The 12978-nt window shown below is 59.9% G+C and overlaps 2 protein-coding genes across 10 annotated transcripts in view; one reads left to right on the top strand and one right to left on the bottom strand.

Annotated features, from left to right (window-relative positions):
- DGCR2 (DiGeorge syndrome critical region gene 2) overlaps positions 1 to 9422 on the bottom strand; it is a 51619-nt gene extending 42197 nt beyond the window's left edge. For 6 of the 9 annotated variants that reach the window (XM_057746956.1, XM_057746957.1, XM_057746958.1 and 3 more), the window contains exon 1: positions 9284 to 9422. In XM_057746956.1, the coding sequence (XP_057602939.1) occupies positions 9284 to 9362 (79 nt within the window). In that variant the 5' untranslated portion in view covers positions 9363 to 9422. Of the gene's footprint in view, positions 1 to 7996; positions 8364 to 9283 lie in introns of those variants that run through there. The other 3 variants (XM_057746953.1, XM_057746954.1, XM_057746955.1) reach the window with 1 other exon arrangement.
- A 2244-nt stretch (positions 9423 to 11666) lies between these two features.
- On the top strand, positions 11667 to 12978 carry TSSK1B (testis specific serine kinase 1B). The gene has a single exon (XM_057746963.1). The coding sequence runs from the start codon at positions 11684 to 11686 to the stop codon at positions 12779 to 12781; it is 1098 nt and encodes a 365-aa protein (XP_057602946.1). The 5' UTR covers positions 11667 to 11683; the 3' UTR covers positions 12782 to 12978.

Here is a 12978-nt window from a genome sequence, read left to right as displayed (position 1 = left end):
AGAAAGAGAAAAACCAATACTGTATATTAACATATGTATGTGAAATCTAGAAAAATGATATAGATGAACCTGTTTACAAGGCAGAAATAGAGACACAGATGTAGAGGACAAATGTATGGACTCCAATGGGGGGAAAAGAGGGGTGGGATGAACTGGGAGATTGGGATTGACATATATACACTAATATGTATAAAACAGATAACTAATGAGAACCTGCTGTATAGCACAGGGAACTCCACTTCGCTGTACAGTAGAAACTAACACAACATTGTAAAACAACTATACTCCAATTAAAAAAAAAAAAAAGACATGAAACTATAAAACTCCTAGAAGAAAACACAGGAGAAAAGCTTCATGACATTGGATTTAGCAATGGTTTCTTGGCTATGACATCAAAAGCACAGGCAACAAGGCAAAAGTAGATGACGGGTACTACAACAAACCTAAAGAACCGACAAAGTAAAAATGCAACCTACATAATTAGAGAAAACATTTGCAGGTCATGTGTCTGATTAGGGGTTAGTAACCAGAATATACAGAAAACTCCAAAATCTCAACAGCCTAAAAACAACCCAATTCAAAAACAGCCAGAAGACTTGTTCCACTACAGTCCTTTTCCCATTCCAGGACCCCATCCAGAACACCACACTGCAGTTAGTTTCACAAAGCAATTTCTAGCATACTCCCTCTGAAGGTTTTATGGAACAAAATAAAAAACATTAATTAACACCATTTATTAATGCTAAAATCTAAAGAATATAATTGTTATACATTTTACCTGGCCTTTCTTTCCAGTGATGCTGACTGATCATTTAGTCAACATAGATAATTCTCTTCATACCATAGAAGCAAAACCGGAAAAAATATAAGCAAATAGTAATATATACTAATGAGAGTTGACATGTTAAAGCTATAAGTATCTACTTCTAAAATGATATTTTAATTTACTCAGGAAAATACTACAACCCACTGGAAAAAAGAAATGTCGTTAACATTTAGTGTGATGAAATAGAAGCTTGGTATAATAATGAGATTTTATTAAATACCTTCCTCAACGTTACTTGTCTAACAAAGGTGGTTTCAAATCAACACAGTTTTGAATTTAACTGTTTAACAGACACACAGAAGAGAAGAGAAATGATCCAAAGAGCTTCTGGACCCAGTACTTTGAGTATATACCATCAGTCTAAAGACAAAAAGAACTGCAAAACAACCAAAAAAACAAAACAAACAACCCCCAAACTCTAACCCGGTTGGTCAGTGGTAACAGGTACAGCACCCCTGAAATGGCTCTGTGTGCGCTGTGGGAAAAGCAAACAGTAAATCTACTGATGCTGCCGGAAGCCCAGGTCCTGCTGTAGAAAGAGGGACACACCAGTGAACCAGGGAGAGGAAGCCAGACCGAGACGCTAGGATGGAACTAAAGATACGGCATGAACCTACACAAAGTGACACCCGCGGACACACCCATTCGCCCACACCACAGAGAGGTCTAGCAGCGAGGTCCTCGTAGCGACGAACACACCCAGAACCAAGAACATCATCTCCCACTAAAAGGAACCAGTGCTGCCTGGAAAAATGCTGGGGGCAGGAAAAATACAAGAGGAGCCTGGTGATGGGGGGGCGTGCAGGACACAGAGGCCCGCCCGAAGGGGCTTCCACCGCCCAAACCAACTGCAACATAAGCACCAATAACGACAGTAACAGATGATGACGCGCTGGATAAAAAGAAGAATGCACGAGGCCATGCCGATATTAAAAAATAAAGAGGAAGGGCAGGTGTTTTTATAGTAGACTAGTAGTAAATGAAAGAAGGGTAAGAAAACCGTCACTGAGCGATGATCGCAGCGATAGCTGATTCAGGCAAGAGTCATCAACAGGTGACTCAGAGCCCTGGGCCAGGCGACCTGTCTCCCTGAGGAGAACCTGCCGACTAGAGAGGCGGGAAGAGAGCCACCTTCCCAGCTGAGAAAGGCAGTCACAGCCACCTCACCCTGCGGCCACGGTTAACAAGCTCATTCCTGGGGCAAGCTGCTGGCTGTGCCCGGGATGCATGGGCTGAGGAGGTCAACGTCCCAGGGGGACCCCTCCTGCCAAAGGTGTGGTAACTGAATCTGACCACGAGGAAACGCTCTGATAAACCTAAAAGGAGGACTATTCTACAGAATGGCCGGCCTGTACGCTTTAAAAAGTCCACGCCACGGAAGACAAAGAAAGCTAGGGAACTGCCCAGATTTCAGAAGATTAAATGCACGTGACAATTAAATGCAACACATGATCCCAGGCTGGATCCTGGAATGGGGAAAAAAATGTGTGGTGAATGGGATGCCCCACACAGTGGGCTTCAGCTCATGGGCTGCCCCGGGTCCACCGCCCTAAATGTGCCTCCTGCACCGTGCTTCCGGGACAACGGCCTGTCCTCGGACACAGGAGCCAGGGACTCAGGAGTGAAGGGTCCCGTCTGTGTGCAGATACATGTCATCTCTGGGCGTGCACACACACGTCTGCATACACACACACACACACGCAGAGCGTACAGCTGTCACAATCGGTGACTGTACGTGAACTGTATACAGGTGGAGCTCTCAGTACTAGTCCTGCAACTTTTCTACAGCCTGAAATGTTTCCAAAGTGAAAAGTTTCAGAAGAATCACCCCTGCCTCCCCCTGAAGGAAGATATTTTGGAATCTTAATTCTTTCTGGGATTAAGGCTTCCTCATGTCAACAAAACATGCGGATCACTGGGCCTTAGGATTCAGTTTCACTTTTGCTCTTAAGTCACCTCCCAACAGAGTAATTTTGTTTATGTCAAAGTTCCTCTAAATGGTCACTCTGAATCTAAATTATCCTTGGTGAAACTATGCTATTTCGGTAAATAAGCACACAACCCTGAGTTACAGTGTAAATACACGTGAAAACCCAGAGTCGGCCTGGAGCTGCCGCCCATGGCATCAGGCTGAGACAAGCCCACGGGTCAAGCCCACGGGTCCCCAGCACTGCCCCGCCACCTCCCACGGGGGCAGCTCTTCAAACGCCAGCTTCTGGTTGAGTAAAAACTTTGATAAGAGGTCCCTTGGAAGCAGGCCCCGCGGGCAAAACAAGACTGAGGAAAGGTCTCATGAAGGCTTGTTTAAGGAAAAAAAAAAAAGAATGAAGTAAAGCTGTATGGACGAACCCACAAAGACCTCCAAAACACTGTCAAGTGAAAAAGTGAAAAAAAAGTTGTACAAAACATATAATTCCATTTACATAAAATAACCTAAGTATGAATGTTTATAAGTATGGGAAAACACCCAACATCACATTTCCAGACTGGGCTGGGCGTTCCCACGGCTCACACACCAGCCCGGACACGCACCCTTCGCACGGCTGGGGTGGAGGACAGAATCGGAAGAATGTCTGCCCTCCGGGAGTGACCAGCAGACCCCCGGACGGCTGCTACAAAGCCCGCCGCATGCCTTCCAGGCCTTCCGCCCCAACCTGTATGACCACAACGCTCTGTGGGTAACTAAGAGGCCAGGGACCCTAGGATGTAGCCAGTGACACCTGAAAGGCGTCCACGTCAGGAGACCCGGTGGCAAGTGCACAGGGGTCCTGGAGCTTTACGTCTCCCGCCGACCCTCCAGGATGTCCTCACGGTGCCTCCTGCGCCCGTCCAGTACCCGGGGAGCCCCAGGCAATCCTCCCCCCAGCAACCAACTCCTAATGAGGGTCCCCAGGGAGGCAGGCAGCGTCTGAGCAGGGCCGGGCTCAGGGTGGACCCAGAGGCCCTCGTGGTGCGGCATCCACACGGGGCTCTGCCCTCAGCCCTGTCCTGCCCGACACAGAGTTGTCAACAGCTGAGGACGGACAGACAGATGACAAGCTGATCAGACTGACAGCTGGCTGCCAGGGGACCGGAAGCCAGCCTGCAGAAGGGACGGGAAGGGGCAGGGGCACGAAGGACCAGGCCCAGCCCGGGGCTGGGGTGACGGCCACGCCGGACGGAGAGGAGGGAGAGAAAGCCACGGGGCGAGCACGCGCCGCCCCCACGCCCGCCGGGGGCTCTCCAGCGAGGCCGGTGCAGTGCGCCAGCCCGGGAAGGCAGGCCACGTCCCTGGGCAGAGGACACGGCCATCGGAGGGGCAGCCCCCCCCCAGCCCCTCGCGACCCCCACCTGGGCCGCTGGTGAGCTTCAGTGAGGACCCACGGCGGTGAGGAGCCTCACCTGCCCTCACCTCTCAGGGCCGCTCACGCCCGCAGAAGCGACCCCGCCAGCGTGAGGCCCAGACCAGCTGGCTCTGTAGCACCCCCCTCCCCAGTCCCCAAAGGCGTTCCTGCCGCAGGCCCCTGTCCTCTCCACCCGCCCCCCAGCCCCCGCCGGGACAGCTGCAAGGCCTGCTGGGGAAGGGAGCCGCTGCTCTTTATGTCAAAACATAAACAGCCACTTGTGCGCTTGTTCAATAACTGATTTCTGAGCGCCCACTCGGTGCCAGAGCAGCTCCGGGCATCCCAGCACGGAGGTGACAGAACAAACCGTGTCAGCGTGAACAATCCTGGCCCTGTTCAAAGGGCTGCGACTGTCTGGGGGCTCCGGGCATGCCACCCCCACCTCCGGCAGCAGCTGGACTCACGCTCACAAAGTGTCAGGCGCGGCTCAAAGCCCCTGTGCTCGCTGCCTCCTGAGAAAATGCCCTCACGCACCAGCACGTCCACACTCTCAGGGGCCCTGAGCGCCCTGAACGCAACACCTGCATAATGTTCACAGCTTCTACAGAGCACATGCTTTGCACAAGACACATCCACTCTAATCCTCACACCTCCATGAAGCACATACACGCTGCTATTGTGTCCACGTCACAGACGAGGAAACCGAGGCACCAAGAGGGCACAGGGTGGGCAGCAGGGAGGCCAGACTCCGGAGAGCGCAGCCCTGGGCTCCATGCTCTCAAACCACCACCCTGGACGCACCTGGAACCAAAAGAAGCTCCTGGGAAGCAACCCCAGACCTTGGCTTTCCTCTCTCCCAGGTCGGTGCCCAGAAGTCCCAGAATGCTCTGGGGCTCTGGGCCACCACACTCCAGCCACAGCCTGCGGGCCACTCCCCTCCCCTCCCCTGGACTTGCCCTGCAGGGCCCGGCGGGGCTAAGCTTGGAGTCGCGGGACAAGCTGCGACTGCTTCCACGAAGTCAGTAACCGCACTGCAAGCCCACCCAGCACTCTGCCCGGCAAACTATGGTCCAAAATTGGGCTCTCGAGATCACTGGTCTGCTCCGCAGCCTGGACAGGGAAGGAGCTGCTCAATGACTCCTCAGCATCCGGACACCAAGCACAGGGACAGGGAGCAGCCCAGCAGCAGCCCGAGAAAAAGGCGTTTAGTGGGTGCCCTGCTGTCTCCCAGCTCCCAAGCGCTGGCACTGACACACCGCACTCGGAGTCAGGGGACTGCCAGGTGTCACCCAGTGCCAACTGCCAGGAGGCAGAGGACCACGTGAGCTATGGACCCCCACCTGTGCAGGGGGCCGGGTCAGTGCGGCTGCTCACGGGGAGGGGGAGGGGAGCCGGGGGACCAGGGAGGGCTGCGGCGACAGCAATCTGGGCCGGAGAGACCGCAGAGGTGCACACACACGCGCCCAACGGCAGCAGCCACACGCCCTCATCCTGAGACCAGAACCACCAACTGAAACTCGACCCCTGACTGGGGTCCGGGCCAAGCAAGCTTTGGCCGCAGGGCTGCCTCTGCCCTTCCCCGCAGCAGGCGACAGGCAGGGAGGCATGGCTGCTCACATCTGCTCTCAGCACTGGCCAGAGCGCTCCAGGGGAAAGGGCTCTCACACGGTTCAGAAAACAACGCGTGTGCGCCCGCAGAGACGCACACGTGCACGTGGGGCAAAGCAGACCCGCAGAGAGATCCGGGCAGTGGACATGCAGCGTTCTTTGCACTGATCTTCTCCCTGCAGCTGTTCTATAAGTTTGAAATCATTCCCAAACAAAACACTTCTTTATTTAAAAAAAACAACTCATTAGCTAGCGAAGTTGGAAAGCGCATGACACTACTTTCCAAGTAAAGAGAATCCAAGCGTCAGGCTCAAAGGCCCCCCTGCCCGCGGGACAAGCTGGGCAGTGCTGTGGGTCGGGACTGAGCAGGGGCTCCAAACGTGGCAGGCGCCTGGCAAGCCCCGGGCAGACCCCACTGTCCAGCGCCATCTGCGAGCTCCGGCCACGTCTGCTTGTGAAACACAGCCCCTCTTCCCGTCCACTGACCCGCGGCAGCTGTCAGTTCGGCACAGCCAACAGGCCCCTCCAGGTCCCGAGTCGCACAGGGGACAGAACCCTGAACTAGGGGCCAGGCCCCCGCCCTGGTCTGAACCCCCAGCCATGCTGCTCCCCCGCTGTGACCTCACGCATCGTCACTGGCCTCTCCCAGTCAGCTTCCCAGCAGCACCAGGCAGACGGCGTTTGGCCCTGCTCCTCCACCAGGCCGCCTGGCTAAAAACAAGCTCTTCCAGAACTGGGGCCTCAGCTCACTCGGGGAAGGCAAGTGTGTGGTGGGGGTCACTATGGACGGAGCTGTGGCTAAAACCACGGCAGGATTTCCTCTCATAATTGAAGCTAGAAAAACACACGTTTAGAAAAAACGCTTGATGTTGCGTTCTCAGAGAACGGGATGCATATGGAGAACGATCACTGCGATAGGATCGCAGCTGGCGGTCCCCAAATGCCCTTCCATGTTTGTGACCCCTCAGCAGAGGTCCCCACGCTTTCTCTCTCACCACAGCCCCAGCGTATACAACACACACCATGTCGGTCATGATGCCTGAACACAGCGGGGACCTGAGGAGAGGGCTGGTTCTACCCCTCAGACCAGAGTATTCAGATGGAAAAAGTTCTGCACGCTCACCTGGAGAACCACGGGGTAGATCAGGGGAGCAGAGGTGGCCTGGGGCTCCACCTCTGGGGTTAACGACAGCCAGGGCAGGACATACACAGCTGGGAAGGAGAGAGCCAAGGGTGCATGACCACAGGCGGGCCAGACTTCTAGGACTGAAACCTCATCTCAGCCACCTGATATCATGAGCTCTATTTCATTTCCCCCATGTGTAAAATGGAACTAGCAACAGTATCTACCCACAGGGACCACCTGACAGCGTCTGGCATATAACACTTCCTCAATCAACTGAGATCAAATGTGCATTTGAAAGACACCATGGGGGCTTCCCTGGTGGTGCAGTGGTTAAGAATCTGCCTGCCAACTCAGGGGACTAGGGTTCAAGCCCTGGTCCGGGAAGATCCCACATGCTGAAGAGCAACAAGGCCCACACACCACAAATACTGAGCCTGTGCTCTAGAGCCCACGAGCCACAACTATTGAGCCCATGTGCCACAACTACTGAAGCCCGCAGGCCTAGAGCCCATGCTCCACAACAAGAGAAGCCACCTCAATGAGAACCCCATGCCAGGCAACCAATAAATAAGTAAACTGATCTTTTTAAAAACAGATTTCTTTTAATTAAAAGTAAACTACTTAAAATAAAAGAAAAAAAGAAAAAAAAAAAAAAAAAACAATGGCAAAAGTTCAAGTTCAACACTTTTCTGTTGCCCACTCCATGAAAGGCTTCACGCCCTAGCCTGCACCAGAGAGGAGCCAACAGTGCTCCACCTGGCAGAAAACCTCCTGGAAAGCAGGTCTGCCTGGTTCCTTCCTCACACCCTAGTGTGGGTCTAAGCCAAGACCTGGAGAAAAAGCACACAGGCTAAGACCAGAACGGCCCCTCTCCCAGCAGACCCTGCCTGGCAGGACAGGGCACACACAGGCACCCAAGCAGATCTGTGACCTAGAGGGAGAGCCACCTCGCTGCCCAGCCAAAATCAGGGAGCCAGCTGGAGCCCCTCAGGTCTTGGATGGCAACTCAAGACAGCACCAGAGGCTGCTGTGAGTCGCTGATCTGGGGAGTCACCCAGTGACAACGATACCTCTGCTCCCGCAAGCAGAGCCACCTCCTGCCCCAACACAGACCTGAGCGTGCGGCCTCCTGAAACCTCCCCTGCCTTGCAGGGGCGAAGGGCTGGCCACCTGGGGACCGACTGACACCTCGTCTCCGCCTCCTGCCCTGAAGAGCTCCGACAGGGAGGGCACCCCCTCTGCGTCGGTCCTCCCTAGTGACGGGCAGGCGGCGAGCGCGCCAAGACACTTTCTGAGCTGCTGCTGCCCAGCTGGCAAGACACAGAGACAGACGGTCAAAGGCACGTCGGGGACATCGCCAACGTCCATCGGCCAAGCAGGAGACGCTGGACCCGGAACCAGAAACACCCCGAGGAAAACACGCGTGACGTGCGGCTTCACCCGACTCCAGCGACATGACAGCAAAACGGGAACCGAGGAGGCAGACGAGATGACTCTCACCTCTCCACAGGCGTGAACACGTTTCCCAAAGGATGTACCACAAGAGCCCACAAACCCCAGCGCCCACAAGGCACGCTCCTCCACAGGCGCCGGCTTCGGTTCCCACCGAGGCCGCGCAGAGGAGCACGGCTGGACACTCCGGCTGAAACCAAGTGGACGCTGGGGGGGAGGCAGCGCACCCCGCGCAGGTGGCGACGCAGCGTGCCGGGGCGGGGGCCGCACACCGCGGTGCTCCCCGCCCTGCGGGGCACGCCCAGGTCTGACAGCGCCCACCCCGGGGCGCTGGCCGCTGCCGCCTTCACGGGCCCCTTCCTCCACTAGAGAGCAGAGCGAGAGCCACGCTCTCCGGCTGCATCGGTACAGACGCGAGCGCGTTCACGCGTGTGAGCCACAGCGCTGCCCTCAGCCTCCGAGCCCAGGGCTCTTCCCTGCCGACCGCAAGACACAGCATCTCCGCAGGCCGCCCCGCAAGCACCGCGGGCCGCGGCCCCCGAGCTCCTGCGCGGCACGGAGAAACCGGCGCGCACCTGGGACCCGAGCTTCTCGCCGGAGCAGGGGCGCACCCGCCACGCAGGGAAGGGTCTCCCGGGACCCTCGCCACAGGCCGCCTTCGGAAGGCGCCGGCCCCGGGGGCTTCGCCGACGCCTGAGGGCCACAGGCCAGCCGCCCCCGCCCCGCGCCCTCCGCTCAGGCCGCGCCCCCGGCCCCGCGCCCCGCGCCCCTCCGCTCAGGCCGCGCCCCCGGCCCCGCGCCCCCCGCCCCCGGCCCCGCGCCCCTCCGCTCAGGCCGCGCCCCCGGCCCCTCCGCTCAGGCCCCCCGCGCCCCTCCGCTCAGGCCGCGCCCCCGGCCCCGCGCCCTCCGCCCCTCCGCTCAGGCCCCCCGCCCCCGGCCCCCGCGCACCTGGCCGCAGCGGCTCGGTGACCGTGAGCACCAGCAGGAAGAGCAGCAGGAAGGCGCCACTGTCTGCCTTGGGCACCATTTATCCTCCGCGCATCGTCCCCGGGGCGGCCGCGCGACCCCGCGGGGAGGCCGGGCCGGGCCGGGCCGAGGGTCGGGCCGGGCCGGGGCCGGGCCGGGCCGGGCGAGGACGCGGCCGGAGCGTGGGGGTGCGGGGGCTCCAGGGGCCGCAGGCGGACGCGCGCTCTCGGTCGCCGCCTCTGGCTCCGACTCCGGCTCCGCGCAAGATGGCGGCCGTCCTGCTCTGCCCGCGCCGCCCCGCCCCCCCGCGCCGCCCGCACCGGCCAATGAGCGCCGGGAGGGGGCGGGACCTGCGTGTTCCCCGTGCGCAGTGGCCGAAAGGGGTGCGGCCCGGGGCGGGGCGGGGTCCGAGGGGTGGATCTGTCGGGGGCGGGACTACGAGGAACCAAGGGTGCCGTTGGCTGAGCAGAGAGGTGGGGCTCGGGGGCGGGGCCTCCTAAGGGCCCCGCAGAGCAGGGGCGGCGGAGGCGGGACGGCGAGGCCGCGAAGACGGACACGCAAGGGGCGGGGCCGGAGCGGAGGGGGCGGGGCGCCGAGGGGCCGGGGGTGGGGTAGAGATGGGGCCCCCGGCGCAAAGGGTCCCGGCACAGCCGGGGTCTTCACACCTCGCGCACCTGCAGCCCCAGGTCCGGTCAGTGCGCCCCAAGGTGGTCTTTTACAGGCCGAAGGGACCCGGACTACCCTAACCCTAACCCGCACGCACCACTGAAACGTTTCCAACGGACGAGGAAGTGGCCTCGAGGAGGGTCACCCCAGGAGAGCCGACAGGGGAGCCCAGATCCCGGAGACGGAGCAGGGCCGCCTGTGCGGGAAGGGCGCTGCCGGCTCCGCGGCCGCCGCAGCAGGCCGGTCTGCGCGGGGGGACGCCGCCGGGGCCGCGCTCCGGGCGCGGGCCGCGCACCTGTCCTCGTGGGAGGGGACGCAGCAGGTGGGGAAGAGGGTGAGGGTGAGAGCAGAGAAAGGGAGGCGGGCCAAGGCCGGTGGGCACCCCGCCCAGCCCGGCCCGCCTCCAGCCCCCCAACTCGCTCCCTAGGGGCAGTCACCCCAAACCCCTTCAAGGGCATGATCCTCCCGGGTGTCCCGGGATTCCAGCTGGGACGTTCAGGGTCCTCTGAGAGACGCACCCACTCCCTCGGGAGGAATGTAGCCAAAGCCACCCCCGAGGCTAGGCCAGGCCCACCTGCGCCTGCCCCCTCAGGGTACGGCACACGAGGGGCCTGCAGCACAGGGGCCCCGCTGCTGGCAGACACGGTGGTCCCTCTCCAGCGCCGCCCAGCCAGTGCGTCCTCAGGGAGCATTGCTGGGAGCAGCTGCTGCACTCAGAGGGGTCCAGGCCCCCCTCCTGCCCCCCAGCCCCAGATCTGCCCCAGGAGCCCAGCCAGGGCCACGGCCGGGCAGACCCCGGGGGCGGGAGCCCACAGCCAAGAGCAGAAACCCCTGCCAGCAAAGGTCTGGGTGAGGGAGTGAAGAGTCCACCCAGACCACGCAACGCGCAGACCCGGCTTCCCGCACGGCCCCTCCTGACCCACCTCCCCTCCTCGGCCTTGCTGTGCAGCCAGCAGGCTGCCTGCGTGGACACTGTCAGGGGCTTTCGGGGTTGGAGGGAGGGAGAAGAGGTCAGGGACACTTTCCCCAGCCCCCTCCCTGTGGGGTCCCGTGGCCTCCACCTGAGGTCACTTCTTCTGCCAAGGTCACCCTCCCTGTACGCCTCTTCCCAGGTCCAGCGACCACCCTCCCTTCTTCCAGCAGTCTGTTACTGCTCAGGGTTCTCCACACTCTGCTCCACGTGGCTAAGCCCTTACTAAACCCTCCTCAGACAGGCCTAGCTCAAGTGTGTCTCCTGTCTCCTGCTGAGACCCAGATGGATGGGACTGCCTGCCCTGGGTTTCCAGGGATGCCCTGGGTTGCAGAAATCAGCCCGCCACCCCACCAGCAGGCCCGGCTCTGGTTTGGAGGCTTGTGTGGACGGATGCACTCACCACAGCCCCCTCCTACCTCGGGTCCCGGCCGAGCGCGAGGCCACGCTCTGCTGGCCTTCGGTCTGCTGCAGCCCGCTGGCTGGCCTTCCAAGATTCCGAGTCCGAGTGGCTCAGGCCGGAACCTCATTCCCCAGGGCAGTCCTCCTTTATGACTTCACCCACTTAAGTCACCCGGGAGACAATGCCAAACGTTCCACCCCAGAGTCTTGGCCTCTAGGAGGCAGGGACGGGAGGCCCGGCCAGCCCAGAGGACTCTGTCCACAGTGTAAATGAGGACGCCGCTGGCCCATGTCCCGCAGGGATGTAGAGGGCAGCCTCAGGGGCACTGGGCGCTCCTGGCACCATGGACGACGCTGCCGTCCTCAAGCGACGAGGCTACCTCATGGGAATAAATTTGGGAGAGGGCTCCTACGCCAAAGTCAAATCCGCCTACTCGGAGCGCCTCAAGTTCAACGTGGCGGTCAAGATCATCGACCGCAAGAAAGCCCCCACGGATTTCCTGGAGAAATTCCTTCCCCGGGAAATTGAGATCCTGGCCATGCTAAACCACCGCTCCATCATCAAGACCTACGAGATCTTCGAGACCTCCGACGGCAAGGTCTACATCATCATGGAGCTCGGGGTCCAGGGCGACCTCCTCGAGTTCATCAAGACCCGGGGGGCCCTGCAGGAAGACGACGCCCGCAAGAAGTTCCACCAGCTGTCCTCGGCCGTAAAGTACTGCCACGACCTGGACGTCGTCCACCGAGACCTCAAGTGCGAGAACCTGCTCCTCGACAAGGACTTCAACATCAAGCTGTCCGACTTCGGCTTCTCCAAGCGCTGCCCGCGGGACGGCAGCGGCCGCCTGGCGCTGAGCAAGACCTTCTGCGGGTCGGCGGCGTACGCGGCCCCCGAGGTGCTGCAGGGCGTCCCCTACCAGCCCAAGGTGTACGACGTCTGGAGCCTGGGCGTCATCCTCTACATCATGGTCTGCGGCTCCATGCCCTACGACGACTCGGACATCAAGAGGATGCTGCGCGTCCAGAAGGAGCACCGCGTGGACTTCCCGCGCTCCAAGCACCTCACGGGCGAGTGCAAGGACCTCATCTACCGCATGCTGCAGCCGGACGTCAGCCGGCGGCTGCACATCGATGAGATCCTCAGCCACGCGTGGCTGCAGCCCAAGGCCCGGGGCCTGTCCTCTGCAGCCATCAACAAGGAGGGGGAGAGCTCGCGGGCCACCGAGCCCCCTGAGCCCGGCTCCGACAAGAAGTCCGCCACCACGCTGGAGCCCCGGGAAGAGGCCCGGCCCGAGGCCCGGCCAGAGACAGGCCCCAAGGAGGCGGCGCTGGTGGGGCAGGTGTCGAGGCAGTCGGAGGCCATGGGCCTTGCCAGCGAGCAGCCCAGCAAGGAGATCGAGGAAGGGGCCCCCCTGCAGCCTTCAGAGACACACAGCTAGCCAGCCTCTCGCGGCCCAGGGGGTCGGCAGAGAACGAGACAGCGCTCACGGCCTCGAGCCTGAGCTCCAAAGAAGCCAAGGGAGGAGCTGAGAAGGAAGACAGTCCCGGAGGAGCTGCTATTTTCGTCAGTTTTTTCCCCCCGCCTTTGAACTTGGTAACTCACGTGGCTAAAGAAGCAATACATCACTATATTACT

The sequence above is a fragment of the Hippopotamus amphibius genome, chromosome 8, assembly GCF_030028045.1.
Source record: "Hippopotamus amphibius kiboko isolate mHipAmp2 chromosome 8, mHipAmp2.hap2, whole genome shotgun sequence".
NCBI classification, from domain to species: Eukaryota; Metazoa; Chordata; class Mammalia; order Artiodactyla; family Hippopotamidae; genus Hippopotamus; species Hippopotamus amphibius.
The sequence above is the reverse complement of the archived record's forward strand: the minus strand, read 5'-3'. Positions and strand labels throughout refer to the sequence as shown.

Coding starts and splice junctions, on each gene's coding strand:
- TSSK1B (XM_057746963.1), top strand. CDS start 11,684: ATGGACGACGCTGCCGTCCTCAAGCGACGAGGCTACCTCATGGGAATA.